At 36.6% G+C, this 23,520-nt stretch overlaps 1 protein-coding gene across 2 annotated transcripts in view; it reads left to right on the top strand.

Annotated features, from left to right (window-relative positions):
- FREM2 (FRAS1 related extracellular matrix protein 2) overlaps positions 1–23,520 on the top strand; it is a 119,394-nt gene that overhangs the window by 46,404 nt on the left and 49,470 nt on the right. For both annotated transcript variants that reach the window (XM_021377310.1, XM_021377320.1), the window contains exons 3-5: positions 17,696–17,842; positions 21,621–21,851; positions 22,829–22,954. In XM_021377310.1, the coding sequence (XP_021232985.1) occupies positions 17,696–17,842; positions 21,621–21,851; positions 22,829–22,954 (504 nt within the window). The remainder of the gene's footprint in view (positions 1–17,695; positions 17,843–21,620; positions 21,852–22,828; positions 22,955–23,520) is intronic.

Genomic DNA, 23,520 nt, shown 5'->3' with positions numbered 1-23,520 from the left:
AGTTCTGCAGAGACAGTGGAACAAAGTTTCCATCTGCCACTGGCAAGATCAGAAGAGAAGGGGCAGTTACCAACAGGTCTACAGCCTGGATCATTTGTAACACGGCAATGATTTGGACTGTAATTACAAATATGAGCTACACATAATCATCCAGCAAAACCCTATGCAGTGAGTCTTGTCATCCCAGTAAAGAGATGCATGAGTATAAATAGTCAGTGGAGAGAAAGGATAAATAAATTCCATAGGTACCCAAAAGAGTTTTCTTCTTGTGGCAAACACACTACATTTTTACCAAAACATTGTTCTCCACAACCTCCTTACTGTTTCTAGCAAGTGTATGAAACCAGCGTGGAGTTAATACTGCCCAGCCTATAGACTTTACATTCTCTGAGTGGAAGTATGAGTATTGGGAGATGTTTTTATTTTGATGTTGCCCAGCGATACAATAAGGGGGAGTGGGCACAAACTAGAACACAGGACGTTCCATATAAACACGAGGAAGAACTTTATTTTGAGGGTGTTGAAGCACTGGAACAGGCTGCACAGAGAGGTTGTGGAGTCTCCTTCTATGGACATATTCAAAACCTGTCCGGACACCTACCTGTGTGACCTATTGTAGGGAACCTGCTTTAGCAGGGGGTCAGACTCAGTGATCTCCAGAGGTCCCTTCCAACTCCTGCAATTCTGTGATTCTGTGATTTTTCATCTCCTGTTAATATTCTGGCAATGATTAAAGCATATAAATATTATGCTTACTGCAGTAAGAATATTTATAACTTGTTGGAAATATCTCTGAAAGTTTTCTAAGTACTGTAAGCTGTTTGCTTGAACAGATCATTTAGATTTCTTAAGGATATAATGAAAGTTTTCACATGCTGTTCTCTTTTTGATGTCGGTACTCTTTCTGAGTCTAAAGGGTCAAAATGTTTTGTATTGACTATCATGAAATTTTCCTAAGCGTTTGTGAGATCAAAAATTGCAGCAAAGTATGTCTCCTGCTGCCTCTCACTGCTGTTGTGTTTTTATGATGTTCAAGGAAGAGAGAATTTCAATGTCTGGGTGCAGCTCTTAAGAGATGTAACAGGATGTGCAATATTTTTTTGCATTCTGAGAATGGAAATTAACATTTTAATATCTGATACCTGGACTTCAAATTTCATACATAGTGTTTCACTGAAATAATGTTATGGGTACTTGAAGCTATAAAACAGCATTATATTATCATTTAAATATTATGCTTGCTTTATATTTTCACTGATATATGATGCTTAATTAAATATCCACATTTATTTAATTTTTGTTTGGGTGATCTTACACTTTTTGGAGAAAACTGATTATAAAATATTTATAATTTTTCTATTCATTTTGATTTAAGAACTAATTTAGATATGTGTACACATCTTATAAAATATCATTAAACTATATTAATGAACGTCATTAAATTTAATTTTCTGTTATCTACTCATACTTAGTTCTCTATCATACTACATTATTATTCGTTCTCTTTTCTTTATAACATTTCCACAGGATACTTGGTAACTGATCACTTAATAATTGGTTATAATGACACAGACAAAAAAATCTTTCTCAATATATTCAGTTTTAAATGGCAGAGAACACTGCAGACTTCACTGGAATAGAAGGTCACAGTAAGTTTTGCAATATTTGTATAGTATCAGTTCTTATGTGCTTTTTAAGATGTGAGTTTGCTAGTACACTAGGTGAAGAGGCACATCCTATCATCAAACTTGATCTGGTAAAAATAAATATGGTATATTAGGTACTTAATTTCTTTTGATACAAACATGATAGTGAAACCTCTAGGTTAATTTCCATTCAAACTTATTCTGGTCCTTTTTTTCCTTTTATTTTCTTAAATGATTTTCTTTTCTAGCACATCTTTCTTGTGTTGCATTTTATTGTGATTTACTTCTCTGAAGAAGTAGTCTTCTGGCATCATGTTGACAGCTACTAAAGAGGCTGTGTTTTATATCAACTCTAAATCAACTCAGAATGACACTAAGACATTAATTGTGGAGCAAAGTAAAATTTACATTCAGTTTGAAGGACAATGAAATATGTGAAGGATAAAACACTTGTATAGACAGCAAGCATTAAAGTTGGGAGTATGGTAAAATATTTGCACAAAATAGGTGAATGACTCAAATAGTTCTATTCCCCTAACTACAGCCTTGTAGAGTTGTGGTTTTATTTTGAAAAGTGACAGGTAGGACCATCAGTGAAATGAAATTATTTTCACTGTGACTTCAAACTGTGCCATCTTAGGGAGATGTAGAGCAAAGAAAACATAGATTTAAGGATTTGGTTAGATCTAGAAGGTATAATGATTTTCCCTTGATGAAATGAAATAGACCTTCCTGCTTTTGAGATTCTGAATATTAAATAGCTGCCTAGTTGGAAAATAATTCAGAACTCTTGAAAAATTCTTGATATGCCAAATTAGTATGATTAATGACATTTCTTAATCATTTTATCCTTGATTCTTTTTTATGCAGTACACTGTACAAATCTCATTCTGCTATTTTTGAGTGGCTGTGTTCTGAAAGTACTTAAGAAAAAGATAGACCACAGTCCAAATGGAGCTCCCAGTCTACATTCATGCTGGGAGGTTTTCTGCCCTGCTCTCCAGTCATTTAAAATAGTTGCTGTTCTTCTACTTATCAAAAAGTGTCCCCAGCATTCTGATTCTGTAATGACTCTAGTGTAAAAACTGACGGTAGAATTTGTCTCACACTAATTTCTGGCACCCATTCTTCATTCTTGTCTGGAGATTTTGAATAGAAACCTTCAAAATAAATGGAAGAATTGCCATGTACTGTATCTCCATATAAGCTGTTGCAATATTTACCACAAGAAGTGAGGGTATGTGATGACAGACCAGTGAGAAAACGGTTTCTATAGCCATTTTCCCATTTCCCACAAATGGGAAGGAAAGACTTGCACACTGCAGTGTGGAAAAACACTGAGAGAACTGAGATAAAATCTATTCTCCTCATTTATTACTCCTTGCCAAAAATAAAGCTTTTCTGTGTAAAGAGCAGCACAGTCCTTCACTGAGATAATCAGGACAGAGCTTAATGAACTAATTCAGAAATCAGCAATCTGCAGGGCTGCCTAGGCCAAGCTGACTATCAAACTGGTAAAGCCTTGATTTTGTGAGGGCTGAGCTCTGTGGAATTGCAGTTTGTGCCATATAGATGTAGGAGCACAGTTGGATTTCATTTATGCAGCTCTAACAGGATACATGTATCACAGAACGGTAGGGGTTGGAAAGGACCTCTGTGGCTCTTCTCTGAACTGTCTCTAGCTGGCCACAATCTTTTTTTTTGCACCCCAGGGTACCATTGGCCTTCTGGGCCACAAGGGCACACTGCTGGCTCATGGGCACCCTGTTGTCCTCCAGGACCCTAGGCCTTTCTCCGAAGAGCTCCTTTCCAGCAGATCCACCTCTAACCTGTACTGGTGCATACAGTTATTCCTCTTCATGTGTAGGACTCTACACTTGCCCTTGTTGCACCTCAGAAGGTTCCTCTCCGCCCAGCTCTCCAGTCTGTCCATGTACTGTGTCTTGCCCCCATATTCATGTGCCTAGGTACCTTTAAGATATCCTGCTGGTTGTAGGTTGAAATATCAGTCAATAAAAGAACAACAAGACTACAAATAAAGGACTGTTTAATGTAAGCATTCGTTGAAAGTTAGAATATAGAAAATGTGTCTGCATAGAACAAATAGCTTTTGTGACAGTACTTCACCTTTATCTTCTGTGTTCTTTAATATAAGGACTTTTATCAAACTTACCCTGAAAGTTGTTCATTAACTAGCAAGTGAAAAGGAAGTGCTTTCCCATGCTCATGTTAGAATATATTATGCTCACTTTCCTTCCAAGAAGCTACTCAGTGAATAAGTGAAGAGACGAAGAACACAGCAGCAAAGGAATCTGTAATGTATGTGAATGTAATAGCAGAAGACCAGATTTATGTCCAAAGGATTAGAAATACAGTTAGTCAAAGAGTTTTCAAGGTCAGAATGCATTCTCTGGGAATTTTTCAGTCAAGATGCTTAAAAGAGAGTTATTGTGACACTGGACTGCGGTGGCCAATTTAGTCACTGCTTTTTGAAGGGTGTTTGAAGGGCTCCACCATAGGAAGAGCAAGAAGTCTCTGCTTTGTATTGGAAATTAATGAGTTTGTGACCAAGAACAAGAATGAGACTGTCTGTCACAATATGGAAAAGAAGGCAGGGATCTTGGACATCCCTTACTATTAGCTTTCCATCAGACATGAGCAGTGGAATAGAGATCCCGGTTCATTGCTGGGGTGAAACTTTAATTAGAGAACACAGGGTGAATTTGGACTAGGGAACCTTAAAAACAAAGCGAGATGTAGTGAGGTTACATTACTACTGTATCCCTTTCTCTTCAGATATGCAAGACACCTAAAGAATAACTGGAATAACTAAAGAATAACTAAAGAATAGATGCAACTACTCCTCTCAATAACCTGATGTGATAATTAGCTGATATAACTGCCCTCACTATCTCAGGGCAGGGAGAAGGGTTGAAAAGTAGTTTAAAAATAATGGCCAGGTTTTATGTAATGAGATTTTATGTTTTATTAGCTGGACTTCACAAAATTAATATTAGTTTTCTGTCTTTGAAAAGGCAGGAGGCTGAAGCCAACTGACTGATAACCTGGTAGGTACTTCTTTGGAAAGATTAGAGAGGGCATCCAATTTTCTATGCAGCAGGATGAGACTGACTGGTAGCCCATTTTGCTTCTTTGAAAGGGTTAAAGTCGTTTTCCTAGCAGGTAGGAAGTTGAGGATCTGATTTAGGAAGGGTGTGCGCATTTCTATGACCCAAGTTACATTAGCAAATATTATAATGATTGAAACATTATTATGTATCACATAACTTTTCGGATTTATCTCTCAACACTACCTTTAGTGTTTTCCTTTAGTATGTGTCCATCTATGTGAAGTAGGTTGTTTTGTACAGAGGATAAACAGTGATTTTCTTTCAGCCTGACCAACAGGTCAGTCAGCTTTCATAGACAAGCTCAGACTTACATCTTTTTGGAAGTGTCAAAGAGAGGCCCAACAATCAATTCCGTTTTATACATTGTATAATTATCTATGTGAAGATGAATGCTTCTGCCATCTTATGCACTCTCATGAATCAATCTTCCTAAGTCCTTTATTTTCTTCTGTAGTCAAGGAAAGAAGGGAGAGAAGTATCCCTGCAGGCCATCCAAGGGAGGGCCCATCTGCCTCAACAATGAGGCTTTCACAGGTAGCTGCAAGGCAATTACTAGTTAGAAGGATTTCAGTAGCCCTCTGTAATCTGTTTGTCAGGAGGATTGCCCAGAATGAATCGATTTGGGAGGACCTGTAATCTTGCTGAGCAAGTGGTGAGCTTTGTCATCTTGTCACCTCTGCCTGATCTCTGCTTCATCCGTGGTTCTTCACAGCCATACCCTTACTGGGCCTTCCCAGTGGACCTCCAGACACGTGTGGGTTTCAGTCCTCTCCAGGCTGCTGTGTATTACAAGTGGTAGAGATCCTACTAGGCCACAAGACTGCTGTCATATTTCTTGGGGGAAAGGAGATAAATTTTCTGAATTTCCATGAGATCATTTAGCAATAACAAGTTTAACACCCCCAGCCAAAAGGAGGAGGTAGGTAATGACAGCTTAGCTCTGATTTATCAGCGTATTTTTAATTGCTGCTTCCTCAGTTTTGGTGGCTGAGGCATGAGGAGTTTTCCCAGTGACATGGCAAGAGTGCTCAGCAGCACTCAACCCAGGGAACCGCTCTTTTTTACATGTCAGGAATGTCATCACCACAGCAATGACATATGGGAGGCTGAGGTCATGCACAGGAAAGCATGGTGAAGCTCCCCTTCAAGGATGGGTGGGAAACATAGTCTTTAAATCTGAGAAACGTTTGTGATAGTTGGCACATTAAAACAACTGTGGTCATAGCTCCACACACTTCTGTATGAAATCTAAGTCAAAAAATGTAAACTTGAGCCCACAGATACCTGTGCCTTTTGCTGCCTGTGTACAATTGCCAGCAGTTTCAGTGGGAGGTGGACTTGGAGTTGACAAAAACATCTCCTCCCTTTCCATTGGGAAAAGGTGAAGGATTTTAATTTCTGAATACATGTGGGAGAATGGTCATGGAAGTCTTGATCAAGGATTTCCAAAAGGCTGAATGATGCCAAATAAACTTCAACATGGCACATCAAAAAACATACCTTGGTATTTGAAGGTCAATATGTAATTTTCTAAAATAAGCTTACTGAACATATTATAAATAGAGACGTTTTTAAGTAAATATGCCTTTTCACTTATCAAGACTTTGATGTACTCTACTACTTTATTAAGAAAGATAATAGTATCTAAATCTGTCATCTCTTTTCAAGTTGAGTAAAAGAACGGTGTATAAATTATTTGTTAAAATTTGTGTGCTAAAAACATAAAACTATTTTAGTACCAGCATAAATGAAATGCTAAGGCTGTACTTTTCTACTGATCATTTTCATTTAAATTAACTATCGTAAGGCATGACTAAAGATTCCACACGTATGCAGAGAGAAAGAGAGAGAGAGCAAGAATGTATTGGAAGGAATTTACTATTGAGGTTGAGTTTTTATAATTTCACAGTCACTTCTGTCCCTATCCCTCTGCTGTGTTTCAGTTGAGCCCTAACAGCTCCCTTGCAGGGCTCACGGTGGTCATACTGTTCTGGAGTTTCAGTTCTGCCCTTCAGTTCTGAAGTATTTCCTTTCCTGTACTTGATGTTTAAATATATTTCTTATTTCTTGTCTTGAATCTTTTAAAGATTTTTTTCTTCTTCTAAATTTTCTTTTTTTTCATCGTGATGCACACTGACTGCAGCATTAGGACTGTAGAAATTTGATCTAAAATACGTAGGTCACTCTGAAAGTAATGCCTCCTATTTATTTCCATGGAAACTACAACAGATTCAGTGAGCACAATAACACTATTTGATAGAGAAAATTATCAGCTACAAAACAGAGTTTTTCAACATAGTGACCACTGTTAGCTATGCATTTTCGCCAGCGATGAACAAGAGCCTGCATGCCGCACTTGTAAAAACCTGCACCAGTGGAGGTCACCCACTGTCACCACTGCTGAAGTTCACCACCCACTGCCTCACTGTGCTCACATCCACTGTTTGGTCTCCATAAACCTTCAGCAAGTGTCAGTGAATGTCAGTAGGTGCCATTTTTTCTGCATGGAGGAATTCAGTGGCACACCTTGGCTTCATACGTGTGTCCATGTCAGATGCCATTTTGTCAGACTGTCCCTCTGCTGTCACCTGTCACACGGCAACAAAATGTAATGGAATATTGATGGGAAAGTTCAACCTCTACTCCCATACCACCATCATCTGCCTCTGATGTTGTGGGCCAACATAATAAAATAAGAGGCTTTTCAAGGAGTCCTCATAATATTGAAGTATAATATAATTGTTGCTGTCGGAATTTACATTCTGTTTTGTATTATACTCTTCAAGTAATACTGAAAAGCTTATCGTGATATAAACAAAAATTACTAATGCAATCATATTTCCTTCCACAGCAGAACTAACATCTTTGATCATTTCTTTACAACACATGTCTTAACGCAGAGTTACAGTGCCTTTTTTGTCTTTGTCTCTATCAGTGGTTGGTTTTTATTTTGCATGTTTTCAGTTTTTCGCTCTGTCCTTCCAAGGAGGACTGAATCACCTGCCAAAAGTTATAGGGTTGGCACAGCTTTAAAAGGATCAAGCATACCACAGAGGAGTTTCTCTGGTCAAATAATATTAAGAGTTAAGTATTCAAGATGACCAGGTGCAATGACTCTGAAATGAATTAAAAGTAAATGTTAAATGCACCCGCCTGACATTTGTTCTCCTCCAGTCAGTCGGGTATTTTATTTGTTACCCTGCCAGAACAGAAAAGGAATGAAAATTCAAGTCTGTGGAAGGGAATTCTTAATTAAAAAAAAAAAAAAAAGTAGTTCAATCACCTTGACATGGAGTTAAAGGAATACTTTTCCTATAGGTGCTCAGTCAGTTACAGAAGAAAAGTCTAGCTGAAGAAATGGAAAAACTGTTCTATTTTATTTAGAGTGGATTTTGCAAATGACAACTACCACTTTAATTCCTCTCGCATACATTTTCTTCTTAGGGTTGTAAAATTTGAGATTTATGAGACTGGAATGTCACTTGAAATGGAGAAGAATTCTCTGCAAAGGCAATATTCAATGGAGTTAAAAAGCTCAACCACTGCAAGAGGAATGTGTCAATTAGTCTGACAGAAATGCCAATTTCAAATTCATTGTGACAAATTAAGGGCCTCAGTTTCAAACAGCACCTCATCATCCACTCTATTTTCGGCAGAGGAATGATGTTGCAAGCATTGGAGTACTAAGCACATTTGAAGGAGTTTTCAATAGTGTGGTCTAAATAAAAATGTGATTTAAAAGAAGTGAAACAGTCTTTCCCCTTAAATGTGGAAATTTCTGAAAATAATACGTTATTATATAATATTTTAATTTTAAGGGTATTTTTCTTGGCGTCTCTTCTAAGAAATGTCTTTCATTTGTGAGGTCACAGTACTCCTTGCTGTACAGTATCATTGGTACTACTAATTAGTTCCAAGTCTGAGGCTGAAGATACCCCATGGCTCAAATTTAACACTTGATCTTTAATGGCAGTAGTTTTCCTATGAGATAATATGTGTGCAACACTGCTTTAAAGGTACAAAGCAGAAGTCCTATATTGGTCATTATCTAAGCTACCTCAGCCCGTTATTCTGTGATACGATGAACTGAACCTTGCTTCAGTTCATCTGGAGCTTACTTTTTGGGAGAAGTTTTCTGGCGCCACAAAAGGAATTAGTGAGTGGAGATGTGAAGACTATTAAGTTTATTTTAAGAATGTGTTGCCAAAGATCTAATAAATTTACTTACTGCTGCAGGCCATGCATGCATGAAATCTTATTAATCCAGGTGGTGTGTTTTTTTTTTCCCTCAGAGGGAGGTGCAGGGTGGGGATCCTGAGGAAAAAAAGGTATTCTGCTTTAGGTAATGCGGGCATTGTTTAATGATAGACATGGCAGCTTGAGTGGTGTGTTTGGGTTTTCTCTGTTTCTACTCACAAGGAAGTTTAAGTTATTTGTGAAGTTTGTTTCTGACTATAAAGAACACTGATGAGCTTTATGGCAACACAAGAGTAATTGTTTAATAAGAGAATAATTCTTCTAAACCAAATTGATTTTGTTGGGTTATTTTTAAATATTCCAAAGGTGACTTACGAAGTGTTTGAGTTTGCAGGTTTACCATATTACGGTTTGGGAATCATATCTTTGAGCTTTCTCAGAACTCTTGTTTGTGCACCCAAGAAAATCATATCATCAGATGTAGGTATCTTAAAGTTAGCCATCTATACTGATTGTTTGAATACTCTCCCTTTACTTTCAGTGGAGTGGTCCAGATCTTTACAAGGCGTAATCCAGCTGATTGCATAAGATGTACATCTATAAGATGTACGTGCAGTTCCTTACAATGCAGTTATTTCCATAAATTGTGCCTACATAGCTAGCTTAATTAAAAATGTCTTTTAATGATAAAAATATGAATCCTACCCTAAAGTGGCGTGTCGCTTGCCTTCACCTTTTCTAAAGCAGAAGCCAGATTATGTTCCTCTATTGACACCTGAGCAAAACATTCTGTGTTTTGTCAGTAGTAGTTCTTCACTGGAACTGTGGATATGTGCTTTGTTCAGTCTTGCAATGATCTTTTAAGGTGGCTTTGAACTTTCTAGGGTCTTCCACTTCCATTACGGACAATGATGCTGCAGCGCGTAGCAGTATGTGCTTAAACATTTCAAATAGTAGCATTTCAGTTGTACCCTAAATTCATGAATTTACATATTCACAACTGTGACTGTATGAATGGGAAACGTTCAGCATCTTGGAGAGATATTTACAGCACCAACAAATGGACCTTTTGGATTCCTTTGAAGTCAGTCACAAAGCTAACCACTTAATATCTCTGAAGGCGTTTGACCACGTGTGGTGCTCCAGGGTCACTCTTTGGTGATTCAGTCTAGGCTTCTCTTTATCTGCTTTGTTTTTTCCATCTTCAAAAGTTCACAGCCTCTCGGTACAACTAACAGAGTGAAGATATCCTGGCTCTTGGTGAAATAATGTATATGGAGATCATTTAAACTGTAATTAATTTAAAGCAATGAAATTCAGTGGCTGAAGACGCAGTACTTTTTTTTTTTTTCCCATAATTTTGCGAAGTGAAGATGTCATTAATCTCCTGCAGAAGAGCTAGGATAGCCTTGAACTGAGAATTCCTCAAGTTAACCCATCATGAATCTCCATGCTTGGAGATGTCCTTAATTATGCTTAGTTGGATTTTGCTGGGAACAAAACATAATATGCAGTAGCTAGTCTACACATTTGGGTCTTTTCTCTCACTTCTCCTTCTCTTTTTCTAATAGAACTATTGTGTAGTATTCTTCAAATTTTTTTTTGCTACTTGACTTCAAACATTTGCTTAGTCTGAGCCATGGCAAATGCAACTATTTCAACTTATTTCTTGGGAGCAGACGTAAAACAGAAGCAAAAAATGAGTTACAGAGTCTACTGAAAGATGGAAACTATCTGCAGTTCATTGGATACCAGCAATTACAATCCAGGCAAGCCAAGTCCATAAGTCTGGGAAGTGTGTGTTTTCTCATGAGAAGTCAGAGAAAGCATTGTTTTAGACCCTAATCACTCAGGGTTGGTTTAGGGATTGGCTTTGGTTGTTCTGCAAATACATTCAGTTACAGTGGCAGACAGAGTGCAGAAGGGTGCGGAGTTCAGCAGATTTTGTTAGTGACTGGAGTCTGTTGTGGTACATTTGAGAAAGACTTATGAAGGTGGAGCATTTAAATGAGTTAGCTGGAATTAGAAGGTTAACTTATATATTGTTGAAGTCAGTTCAAAACCTTCTAATGGCATATTTTGTGTGCTGGGTTTACTTACTAATTTTGCTTCTGCAAAAATATTTTCTGTATGAAAATACAGCATTTTTACTGGATATGTAATTTCTGGTGATCCTTCATAGCAGAAGGAAAACTATATTGTGTGCTGCCCCAATGGATTAAATAAAGAAAATGTGTTAGCTATTTTTTGGTGTCATTTCTGAAACCTGTCAGACAAAAGGTTTATCTGAGAGGTTTGCAGTTGTAACATGGAGCTGTGATGTATTGAAACTATAACACGGTGGCAAATCAGAGTTGTTGAAACACTATGTCTTGATCTAAGCATACAATGTCTTCTCTGTATTTTTTTCTAAGTTATATTTTAATCAGGGGAAGAATCACCTAAGATTAGATGTTCTTTCTGTAGTCTGGCAAAAAGTGTGTTTATACAAACCATGAATCATGTATAGCAAATAGTGTGAGGATGAAAAAAAGCTTGGGACTTGCAAATGTTGAAGACAGAGAGCTTCAGGGACAAACGGGGAATCGTGATGCTGAGGACAAAGATTTCTGCATTTCATGTCAGATCTTACTTCTAATAAAATTGTTTAAGTAACTAAAGTAACCTAAAGTAACTTTATCCTGGTATATATTAAATAAGTTGGCTTGGCACACAAGTGGATAAAGAAATGAAATCAATTTCTAAAGGTGAAATATTCCATTTTCTTTCCTCTGCCTCCGTGTATTCTTTTTCCCTGCAGGCTGAACTCAAGTACAGGAGTGGGTTTTGTTTTTCAGATGTTTCATATAACTGCTGCAATGAGGAGACCCATAGGAAGGAAAAGGATAGTACAGAAACTTTGGTAACCCTGTCTGAATGGAGCACTCAGAACAGCCAAATATTCTGAACCAAGCATGCAAACAAATCAGCAGGAGCTGGAAAGAGCTGCAGGGAGAGGAAGGAAACATAGTTTCTTAAAATGTCTTGCTGTTGTTCTAGTTATGCCACATAATGATTCCTGAATTATAGGAAAGCTGTTAATATTTCACTGCTCGTCTGGTTCTCCTTTATTAACCTCCTGTTATGGTCTGGTCAGGAAAATAGATAAGAAGAAAAAGGAGGAAAGACCAAGATTTAAAATTCTGAAATAAACTCTCCTTTCTTAGTGCTTTCTTTACCATTCTGATCATGATAATGACTGCTCTTTTATAATTTAATGCTTTTTCTATGTATTCTGATTTTCTTCATTTCTTCATTTTTTTTTTCTTTCTGTTCTCTGTTATTCTTGTGATTGATGCGTGTTCTGTGCCTTGGAAGAATTTATAGAAGATTTTGTTCTGTTGTTCCATTAAAAAATCTTCCCTAATGACTAAAGAGTGTAGCAATGTTGTACCCTAAAGATCTACCTATTCAAGTTAGCTGCGTTTGTTCGGACTCATATCTTGTGGACACAATGAGTCTCTGTGGCTACACTTACACTTACACAGGTCAGGCACTCTTTAACTGATTCACCTATGCCTCGTTACACCATGGATACAATGCAGGGAAGCTGGTATCTATATCAAAATCCATCCATTTCTATTTAAGTCAATACATGAAAGCTGTGGTGTAGCTGTATGCTTTTGTTGATGAATTACGGTTCTGGGGTAGCTCTTAGCAAAGAGCAAAGTCACAATCAGGCATTCGTTATGGAATGCTCCTTTAGGTTACCGGTGCTGAAGAGATGGGATTTAATGGCAAAGAGACGACTTGTATCATTTTCACAGAGTCCAATGGTCAGTGGAGAGGACTGGAGTTGCGTCTTTCCTTCTCTGAGCTCTTTGCATCATGATAGAAAGTTCTAACAATCAAATCTGTATTTCTTATAGAGACTTTATGTCTTTATAAAGATACCTGAGCAGCACAGGTAGAAAGATAAATGCCTAAGTGTGAGTATTCATTTTAATTGTTTTCCCTGGAAACTATTGTGTTGACCAAGCCTACTTCCACCCTCCTCTTTGAAGTTTACTACTTTGAAGAAGTAAGTGAAACTGAAGTTTCCAGGTGACTTGATCTTTCTAGAAATATCTAGTTTGATGACCCTGCAAAAGTAATTTATTGGCTGTTTTCTGTCAACTTATCAATTTGCCAACAGGATTCCTATAAAGACCCATTCCAGGCTACATCCTTCTTCGACACATCATTTCTGTCTTTCCAGAGAGAGGTGTCCTCAGCAGCTTCAGTTATTCCAGAAGTCACCTTACGGCCCACCTTCCCTCAGACCCTTAGCTTTAGCTCTGACTTTCTGACAAAGCTTTGACTGTATCTCCATTCCTATGCACGTCTGCCTGCACCATGTCCTATCTATTTGCATATCACCATTTTCTGATTTATCACTGTTGCACTCTGGCAAAATTCAAGAAACAGGTTTTCATGCATCTCTCTAGCAATATCCCACCAAATGTGTCTCACTGATACTAAGCAAAGTTATTTTGGATTTACTTCATTGTAATTTAGCACCCCTTCCTTTTGTTTAGTTTTGAAAGTGCTCTGTTAACAGCTTCTCTCTCCAAGTTTCTGATGTGTTTGTATTACAGGCAGATGTCTGGAAGAGGAATAAAACCAAAACTGTCACTGATGCATAGTACCTTAAGTATGTGCCTCGCAGTTAAATGTTTGACTAAGCCGAAGGAAAGTGCCAAAAAAAAAAAAAAAAAAAAAAAAAAGCCCAAAGAGCAAGCAATGTAAAATTCATTTGCCTGTAGAAATATTATTGTTATAATTAGGACAGATAATTTAACTGGATAAAGATAAAGATTTTTACATCTTTATCTTTACATCTTGTGCATGCCATCTTACATAAAGATGGCATGTACAATTTTATTTCTGATACTTTGTAATTCCTGAAAGCTGTATATCCTTAGATGATCTTTACAGATCATCTCTTTGTCTAGTGCTTGGCTCTACCATACTGTAGAAAAGGCCCAGTTTTCATCTAGTTTAGACTTGATTCAATTATTCTTACCCAGCAGTAGATGACTAAAGATGTCTACCACCCACCTGATCACCACAGGCATCTTTACAGCTGCTGACAAAAAATGTAGGCATTTCTACATATTTTGAGACACTGTTATTCTCACTGTAAAATAGACGCCTAAAGTAATAGAGGCCTTAAGAAATGCCTCTTTCCTGGCTTTGAAAGTTTAGGATTGCTAGCCAAAAAAGTAAGTACCTGAAGTCAGGTAATATGAACTCTCTACTTCCTACTCTATTGTAACACAACTCTGAGACAATAATAAATATTAAAAATATGTTTTTATTCTTTGAATAACATTGAATCTTAAGATGTGTTGCACAATTTAGAAAATATTTCTCTTAAACACAAAAGGCACAAACTGAATTAGGCAAGATTTAAAATACCCACATGAAAATAGATTTAAATATGAATATCTAAACCAGGCACTTAGTATAATGAAAAATAAGTATTTCCAGGGCAGAAGCCCTAGAAATAATGCTTTTTTTTTGTTTGTTTTTTACTCTAAGAAAGAAGTTGGGAAAAAATGCCAAAAGCAAGAGACAGATGAAATTAATAATCTTTCTTGTTGCCTTTCTTGTTTTCTGCTTTATAAGTTTAGTACTCTGATTAGGTTTTTAAATCAGTATATTTCAGCATTTTCCATAGCATCAGTGACAGGAATTAACTGGTCTGGTAGCTGGCTACTGGAACTTCTCCACATGGCTGTTCCTTCTTAACAGCAGGGACTTTGCCTCTTGTATAATAATTTTTATCTGTTCAGTAATTGTGTGCAAATATAGACTAGATTTGTTTGACCTATTTAAGATACTAAGGATGAAACATAAGAGACCTGTGCACAAGTACACTGTAGACTATATGCCTGTGCCCACAAACATTTGAACTATTCATTCTCTGGGCAGTAGAGCAAGTGATGCCAGGTTTTCCATTGCTTTTTGTTTCCTATTTGGAGTATCTTCTATCTAAAATGCTGCAAACCGTGGAAGAAGCTTTCCCTTCAGCTGCGAGTTTATGGTGACTGACATGTGCATTGCTAAAAAGCAATGAGCTCATACAGCAGTGTTTTTTTCTCCATAGTGATGCCTATAGGTACTGTTTCATTTATTTTATATCTTAGACATTTTATACTTCTGTCAAATTGTGTTTAGATTGGCCAGGGTGTTCAGAGGTGGCTCACACAAAGAGCTTTTCTCACAAAGCATAGTATCTTGCATTTATCCCAAGAAACTGATGGGAAGATGCTTTCTGGCAATATAGTTACTGGATTTATAGTGGTGTTCGTTACAGTTTTCATTATGTGCATTTTTAGCCTTCCCATTGTAACAGCTGAGATGAACAGAAAGAAGCAGGGCAAAGAAGTATGATACTTTGGTGACCATTTACCTACTTTCATTTACACAGTACTGTTGCCTTTATGTTAGAGAGATTATACAAGTTTGGTAGTGGGTTTTTTCTGTGTTTTGTGTTTGTTTTTTTTCGTAGTACACAGGTCAATAATGGAATATAGAGTATTATCTGAAGTAGAGTGGAAACAAATGAAAGGTTTCTTGTTCAAGGGAACAGATTGGAAGAAACTAGAAGCAGAAAACCAGCCTCTGGCTCTACCTCCAGTAGTTAAACCATGAGTGGACTGAAATACTTAGATATATTTCTCTGCTGTCCAGAGGAAGTTATTTTATTCCCTAGCTTTTGCACAGAAGTTTTTAAAGGGATTTCTTGCCATGTTTCTAACTGTCATTACCTGAGCTAATCTTGTTCTGTAGCAGCACCTTGTGGGAAGATCAGACTACAGCCTCACACCAGCCAGCATTCCCAGAAGACAGTTGCTGAGTGAGCATTTATCTTCAGTGAGCTCACCAGGCTGCTCTATTCCTGCAGTGGAAATTACAGGATTCCCCTGAGTAGTAACTAACACCTCCAATAGGATGATATATGGAACTTGATTTGTTCTGCTTCTTATCTGTGACACCCAGAATCCCCACACTGACAAGAAATGCCTTTTTACTGTGGGAAATCAGTGAACAGGTGGAGATAAACCATACGTGACAAAGTAAAGATATGTTATATTTTATCAGAAATGTGTAATTTGCTATATTCCATCTGTTGTACAAATGCTTGGTTTATAGACAGTGAAATGGTTGCTAGCTCTTATATTTCCAGCTGAAAAGAAGTGCACTTTTAGCTGGGTCTTGAAGTACCATCTGTTTACAGTTGCTTCTGGATTGCTTCTTTATGATAAACTTCTTGTAGTTTGCCCTTTCAGTAACCACTCCTGTTGTATCACAGTTGTACAAATCCTATTAACTGTAGGTACATCAGCTTAATTTCTGCTGGAAACAAGAAATTAGGCTGAGACATGCTCAAATTGCAGGCTGGTGTTTAGTGTTTTGCATCTGGTGTTAAATGGCTTCCAAATCATCCTCTGCAAAACTGTGAGTGATGTTTCCTGTATCATTGCATTGATTTGGCTTCAAAAATAGAGCCTGCTTTTGCTGATAAATATATGAGCAATTTTGTTTGAGAGCTAAGAAGATTCTTTTTGTTATTGTAAGAGGATATATTGTCTTTACCTTAAGGACAACGGCATCTGCATTAACAGGTGTCACCTAGAAATACTGACTTGGTCCATAGTAGTGATTCATATCCCCTTGCACTGCTTTGCTGCACTGAGCTTTCATTTCTTGAATGCACAGAAACCATCCATGTCTAGTGAGATCTCAGGGAAGCTGTTGTGCAACTACAACAGTACAGACCTTGGAAGAGCTCTCTCGGGTCAACTTTCTTTGCTAGTGTGTGGTGCTTACAGCAGTGCTTGTGTAACAAGAACTGTTGAGAATGTCTTTTGGTCTGTTGAAAGCTCATCTCTCAAAACACGTTTCAGTGCTTAATCAGTTTGGGGTGCTCACAATACCATGAGATAGATCATTACAAAATAGTTTAAGAGAATGCCAGTAAGCATTTGGGTCTCTTTAAATCTCCTTAGATAACACAGGCAATCATGCTTGTGTGGTTAACCCAATAGTTAGAAGCTTGTAAGCTTAGGAGGGCATCAGCAAAGCCATAAATTGGGGTATTTATCAGGGATACTTAATATTATTGAAACCATTTCCTAGAAAGATGTGAAAGCTCTTCCTAAAATGATACAGGAAAACCCAAAATTGTTAGATTTATTGAATTAAGTATTGAATTTTGAAACAGGCTGTATGAGTAGAGGCAATCAGGCAATAGGTATCATCTCCAATCTCTCAGGATAATAAGGACTTTCCAGCACTTCTGGCAGTCTTATCAAGAACGTTCCACATGATTTCTTTTGTAATGTGTCACTTGGAAATACTTGTATCATCCTCAATTTTTGTAATTTCTGAAAAAGGGATCCCAAGTACAATTTGGTGAATTTTTGTTCTTTTTCCCTTCGAAAAGAAGAAAATCAGCATACCTTGGAATGAATGGGACTAGTTTGTATGCATCTAAAATCAACTGTATTCTACATGCATCAAATCTATCACGATTATTTACCTGTTATTTCTTGGTGTTAAACTTTTGCTATGCTGGAATTTTAATATCCAGCTAAGATGATACTCAGGATACAGGTTACATTAACCTAAAAAGCACTATTTAACAAAGAGGAAAATGAATATGTATCTATATATATGTATTTTATTTTGCAGGAGGCAATAAGCTGAAGAATCAACATTTTCGTCTAAACTGGGCATGGATTTCCTTAGAAAAGGAATATTATTTAGTAAATGAAGATTCGAAATATCTTGATGTCACTCTTAAACGGAGAGGTTACCTTGGAGAAACTTCTTTTATAAGTAAGATAAATTTTAGTCTGAACAACTGCTTCTATAAATCACTTGCCACATAATTCATAAAAGTCATCAATACATTTATGTCCTTTTAGAAGTGTTTGATACTAACCAGAATATTATAGAACTTGTATATTGATTTATCAGAACAACTGTCTTTTGTTGAGCTAGTTGTATGAATTCTTTAGTTATATGATGACATGATATGGTTGTTTGTTTTGGCTGGATTTTTTTTGGGGGGGTTGTTTTTGCGGCCTTCAGGAATTCATTTTCAATTCACCAGCTCAATCCTTCTTCTGTTTTGAACATTAAAATTTCTGTTGGCCTCAATATCAGAAGAGGATCATCCAAGCAGATCTGGTTAATCAGTGTGAAACTGAAATTCATCACAGCATGTCATTCTGAGTAGTTCTCTGGAATACTACTTCTCCAGAAATAACTTTGCTGTTTGAGTTGCATGTTTGAAAATATTTTAATAGTTTTTGATTATAGGTATTTCATTGAATATAAATATAAAATTATAAAATTAAAATTGTGAAGTGTATAATGTTAAAATTAGAATAGTGCAGCAAGTTATTCTTTTATTAATATGTACATTTGTAACTGTTTAGATATATAAATGTTTTTATGATGCAGTCATAGGAAATACTTCAATTTGTGTTTGTGACAGACTATCTAGTCACTAGCAGAACAGGTTTTTGCCTTCAGGCAACAGAATATTTGTCTCTGAATCCAATCTGGAGGCTACATGAAGTTCTGTTACTCAGGAAAACATCACTGAAACAGAAAAGAGTGAAATATAGTCTTGCTATACTTCTGTAGTGTTGAAATTCTGGCTATGTTGTGTATCACAGAATTACAAAATGATTGAGGTTGGAAGGGGTCTCTGAACATTGTTCTGTCCAACCTCCCTGCTCAAGCAGCATCCCCTAGAGCACATTACCCAGGAAAGTGTCCAGGTGACTTTTGAGTATCTCCATGGAAGGCAACTCCATAACCTCTCTGGGCAACCTGCACCATTGCACAGAACACAGCAGTGATTGTCCTGTATGGAAATCTAAGGGAGAGTTTCTCCACCTGACTTACCTCCAGCTAGTGGAAAACAGCAGGCACTGATGACAGCCACTTCCTTCTGTGGTTGAAATTACTGATACAGACTAGGTTTTTCTGAGAGTCAGAGTCTCATCTGCTCTTAGTTCAGGAGATGTCAGAAGAGGTGAGGAAAGAAGAGTATTTATCTCTTCTGTTACCAGACATTTTTATTGGAATAACAAACGGCATATATCAAATTAAAAAAAGATACTGTGGATACATTACATTAAAGCACCTGGGCAGACTCCAAAATAGGCAAATATGTAGAGGGTGAGAATTTTAATTAAAAAAAAAAAAAACCTCTGTCTTTTTAGTAATGCTAGCTATGGAGCTTTATGATTTTTTAAATGATTGATTGTTTAACAAATAATTAAGGGTCTAAATTTTGCCAGAGTTTTCTAAATAGTATGAAATTTCTAGGGTTGGTTTTCTCAATGGAACACCAGGAAAACAAAGTCATATTTCATATGGGATATTAATTGGAAGAAAATGAAAATACTTACAATTAAAAATAGTTTGTAAAAAAACACAGAGGAAATATCTCAGAACTTGAACAGATTTTTCAGTGAGTAATCTTTATCCTTTTTTTGTGTGTGTGTAAGAAATACTCAGAAATTCTTAATGAAATAGATCTCCTTTTAAAGAAAGATATTGGACTCTACAGAATATTGCCGTTTTTATTGTCCAAGCACAATACTAAAAATGCAGTAACAATAAGAGTCAACATTTAAAAATCTATTTCTAAGGTGCAAATACATACATAATCCTAATTTCCAAAGTACTTTCGTGTCTTCAGAAATCTCAATAATTTCTCACCCTAAAGAGTCTCCTACAAACAGATAGTAAGGCCAGTATTTTCCCACAGACTTACAAAAAAGTTGAGATGTTGGTGTCTGCTTCTTGACAAGAAGTATTCCAAAAGGACTGAACATTCTTTTGTGTCACCTTTCATACACCAATCTATGTGTTTATATGTATACCAATAAGTATGCCATATATAAACAGCAATTGTAGCTGTACCACATAGGTAAACTATAAGACTAGTACAGCTTTTAACTAGTCTGTGAGTAAAATGGTAAGCTTTAATGAATGACAATACTTACTCATCAGCTGTACAAGGAGGGATTATTTTATGGGCACCTAAGGTTGATAGTGCCGTTGTATTTGTTTCACAGAATACAGTTCTTGTCCAGATTTCATTTTCCCTGCAATGAGAAAATACTGTTGTATCAACCAGAAATACAACAATAAACGTGTATCACTTTCCAGGCCACTGTGAGATCCAAGCAGTAGGCGCATTATCTTCAGCCAATGTTGGCAGTCAACTGAGACTGATACAGGAGTTGTTAAAAGCTGTTCACAGTGTCTGGGGAGTGAAAAGGTGGGGAAAAAAGGAATGCATTATCACATTTCTTTTAGAGAAAGTAAAAGAATAAGAGATGAATGAAATAGAAAGTTAAGGATATGTTGTTTAAATTAACTACTGTTACTGGTTAACAGCTTGACTTCTGGCCTTTTAAATAAAGAATTTGTACAAAGTTTTCTACCCATGGATTCAAGTTCAATTTCTGAATTGAGATGACTCAAAATCAAGCAAAAGATCTGACAAGCACTTTGAACAATAAGCCTCTAGCTGGCTCTCTTAGTCCCTCAAAATGGAATTACAGAGCTGAAAGAACGTAAAAGATAACAGTCAAGATGCTTACCAGCCTTGCTGGCCCATGGCCAAAGGGTCTGAAGGGATATAAAGGTTACATCAAATATTGGCACAAGTGGACAAGGTTTGTAAGGAAAAGGGATATGTTTGAACACAAAGAAACAATACAGTTTGAAGAAACAGAGAAGTGAAAAGTTTTAAATGTCTTCAAAGAACCTGAGGAAAACCTTTAAGATTTGAATGGTACTGTAAAGTTGAACGGTGGCCAAATGGATGAGTTGGAGATAGTTCTAAAGGCTTCTCTAAAGTGAGGGCCTGTCAGACAGCCTTAAACTGCGAGGGAAACACCACCAAAAAGTCATTTTAAAGCACTGTGGATCCTGAGGCTGTCTTGGTGGGGATGGCTGTCCTGAATTTTACCCTGTGACTTTGCTGTTTTAACTTGACCTGAGTTGAAAAGTTTGAGTTTAATGACCATTGTTACATAAACACTGAAACAAGAGGATAATTATTTTAAAAAGTGCTTACTGTAGTGAGAATGACCACAGTGGCTCACATTTTACATCTTCTATCATCCTTGTTCCCCATGTTTTACCTCTTTGCATCTGTTTTTCTTAGCTTTCCACTTGAAGATTGGACTTTCCAGGTGTGTTTTTATTTTTTTCCTAAGAGAAATAAATATATGGGAGGTTTTAGGCAACATGTTATTTAGACATTCTCTAAAAGAAGAGAACCCAGAATGTTAAAATCGGAAAGGAAAATTTATTGGTTTTTTTGGACATCCATAGGTGAATTACTGAGAAATGGAAACTTGATAGTGTGGTACAAACTTCCCTTCATAATACTAACTGATGTGCTTCCACTTCTGTGTGTGACATCAGTGTAAGATTTATTGAGCAACAACATGAATTGTCTTGAGCAGCTCTGCTACTCTAGTTGTGAAAATAAGTCTATTTTTCTTATTTTTAAAGATGATGTAATGAGAGAAAAATACAAGTGATGTTTTTAATGACTTGAATTTTTGTTTTTTGGCAGGTATTAGCACCAGAGATGGTACTGCCAAGAAAGATAAAGACTTCAGAGGAAAAGCCCAGAAGCAAGTGCAGTTTAATCCTGGCCAAACCTTAGCTACGTGGCGAGTACGGATTTTGAGTGATGGTGAACATGAACGGTCTGAGTCATTTCAAATTGTTCTTTCTGAGCCTGTCATGGCAGTTCTGGAATTTCCTGATGTATCCACAGTGGAGATTATTGATCCAGGAGATGGTAAGACCTGTTTCAGAATAGTACTGACAATATGCTCATATTGCCAGTTTGAAAACTGGAGGGCAAATGCTATGAGCAGCAATGGATTGCAAAGCTTACCTTCCCTCAGAATGGTTCTGGGGACAAATTTGGGCATCCAGTAGGGATGCGTCCTGTATCACTTTAAGTGAATCATGAAGATGTAACCAAAGGAACATGCTTTGATGAAACATCTGCATCTTGCCTGTAATATATTAAACTGAGCTTTTTGTTTGGTTTTGTTTACTTTTTAGGTATAATAGATTTTCTATCCTGTTTTCAGGATTTTCTTAAATCTTTAGTTGCTTCTCTTTTTATTACAATGAAATATCATACTATTAAAACTGTTAGTGATAAATAATCATTTGTTTTGGAAAACAGTCAGACTTCTCATAACCCTTCTAAAGGAGCTTCATGAAGCAACTTGCACAGACATTTGGCCAGCTCATATTTGATGTCCAAGTCAGAGTAAAACAGCAACAGTGTGATTTTGCTTTATAAGCATCCTCAGTGTCAAATGATTTTCATGGTTATCTTGATGCACTAAGTTAAAGAACAGCCTTTCAGAACCACTGCCAGTGTGTGAGCTACAGTACTGATACTTCTGTGATTAACAGTTTATAATGAAATGTCATGGAAATAATAAAAAGGTAGACCTTGTGGACAAATTCTCCAAACTCTGTTTTGTACTTTTAATCCCAAGTAAGTAAATTAATCCCATTAGAGACTACTTAGTAAGGACTTGTGATTTTAGATGTGATTTCATTTTCCTCTTCTGATATTTAAAAAGACTATGTAATTATTTTACCTTCTGTGTTTTTTTTTTCAAATCTAGTTCCATCACTAATAAATTCAATATATTTTTTGCATTTTAGAATATGCCAAAATGCTTCTAGCTATTTCATAGATTACTTTCTGAGACCATAAATCTACATAAAAAATATGTCTATGCTTTGCAGAATCAACTGTCTTTATTCCTCAGTCCACCTATACTATTGAAGAAGATGTTGGCGAGTTGTTTATTCCAGTCAGAAGAAGTGGGGATGTGAGCCAGGAACTGATGGTTATCTGTTACACGCAACAAGGTAACAGAATCTGCAATAGAAAAAAAAGAATAAATAAATAAATAAATAAAAACTTAAAATGGAAAAGAGGCAGAAAAGAAAAAGATTGGTCCATCTATTGAATAATGAAATTAATTTAGTGAGTTTTTCATCTTCAGACTCAACTGGAAATGTATTCATCTTTACAGTCTGTCTTAGAATCTTACTGAATTTAGCTGAAAAGTAATTATGTTTCAATTTTCTGCCTCTTTTTAGGAGGGTAGGAGGATCTGTGTTCTTTACCTTTTCTCAAGATTTTTAGGTGAGGTTCCTGATATTTGAAATTGGTGAGAACCAAAGGCACTGCAGTGGTCCATGATAGCCCTTACTTGCTTGTGTCCTGAAAAAAAAGTATAAAATAACATTGCTTAGCTGACAACCTTCTCTTTCCTACCAACCTCTTATTATTAATTAAACCAACACAGAGTATAGGACTTCCTCTGTTTTCATCAAATTGTATCTGGTTATAATTAATTTCTGGTACACTGACATCATCTTTATAACATACTTAGTATACTGAATATACTCAAGGAGTAAAGGAGTTAATT

Source organism: Numida meleagris, chromosome 1 (genome assembly GCF_002078875.1).
Source record: "Numida meleagris isolate 19003 breed g44 Domestic line chromosome 1, NumMel1.0, whole genome shotgun sequence".
NCBI classification, from domain to species: Eukaryota; Metazoa; Chordata; class Aves; order Galliformes; family Numididae; genus Numida; species Numida meleagris.
This window is presented reverse-complemented; position numbering and strand designations above follow the sequence as displayed.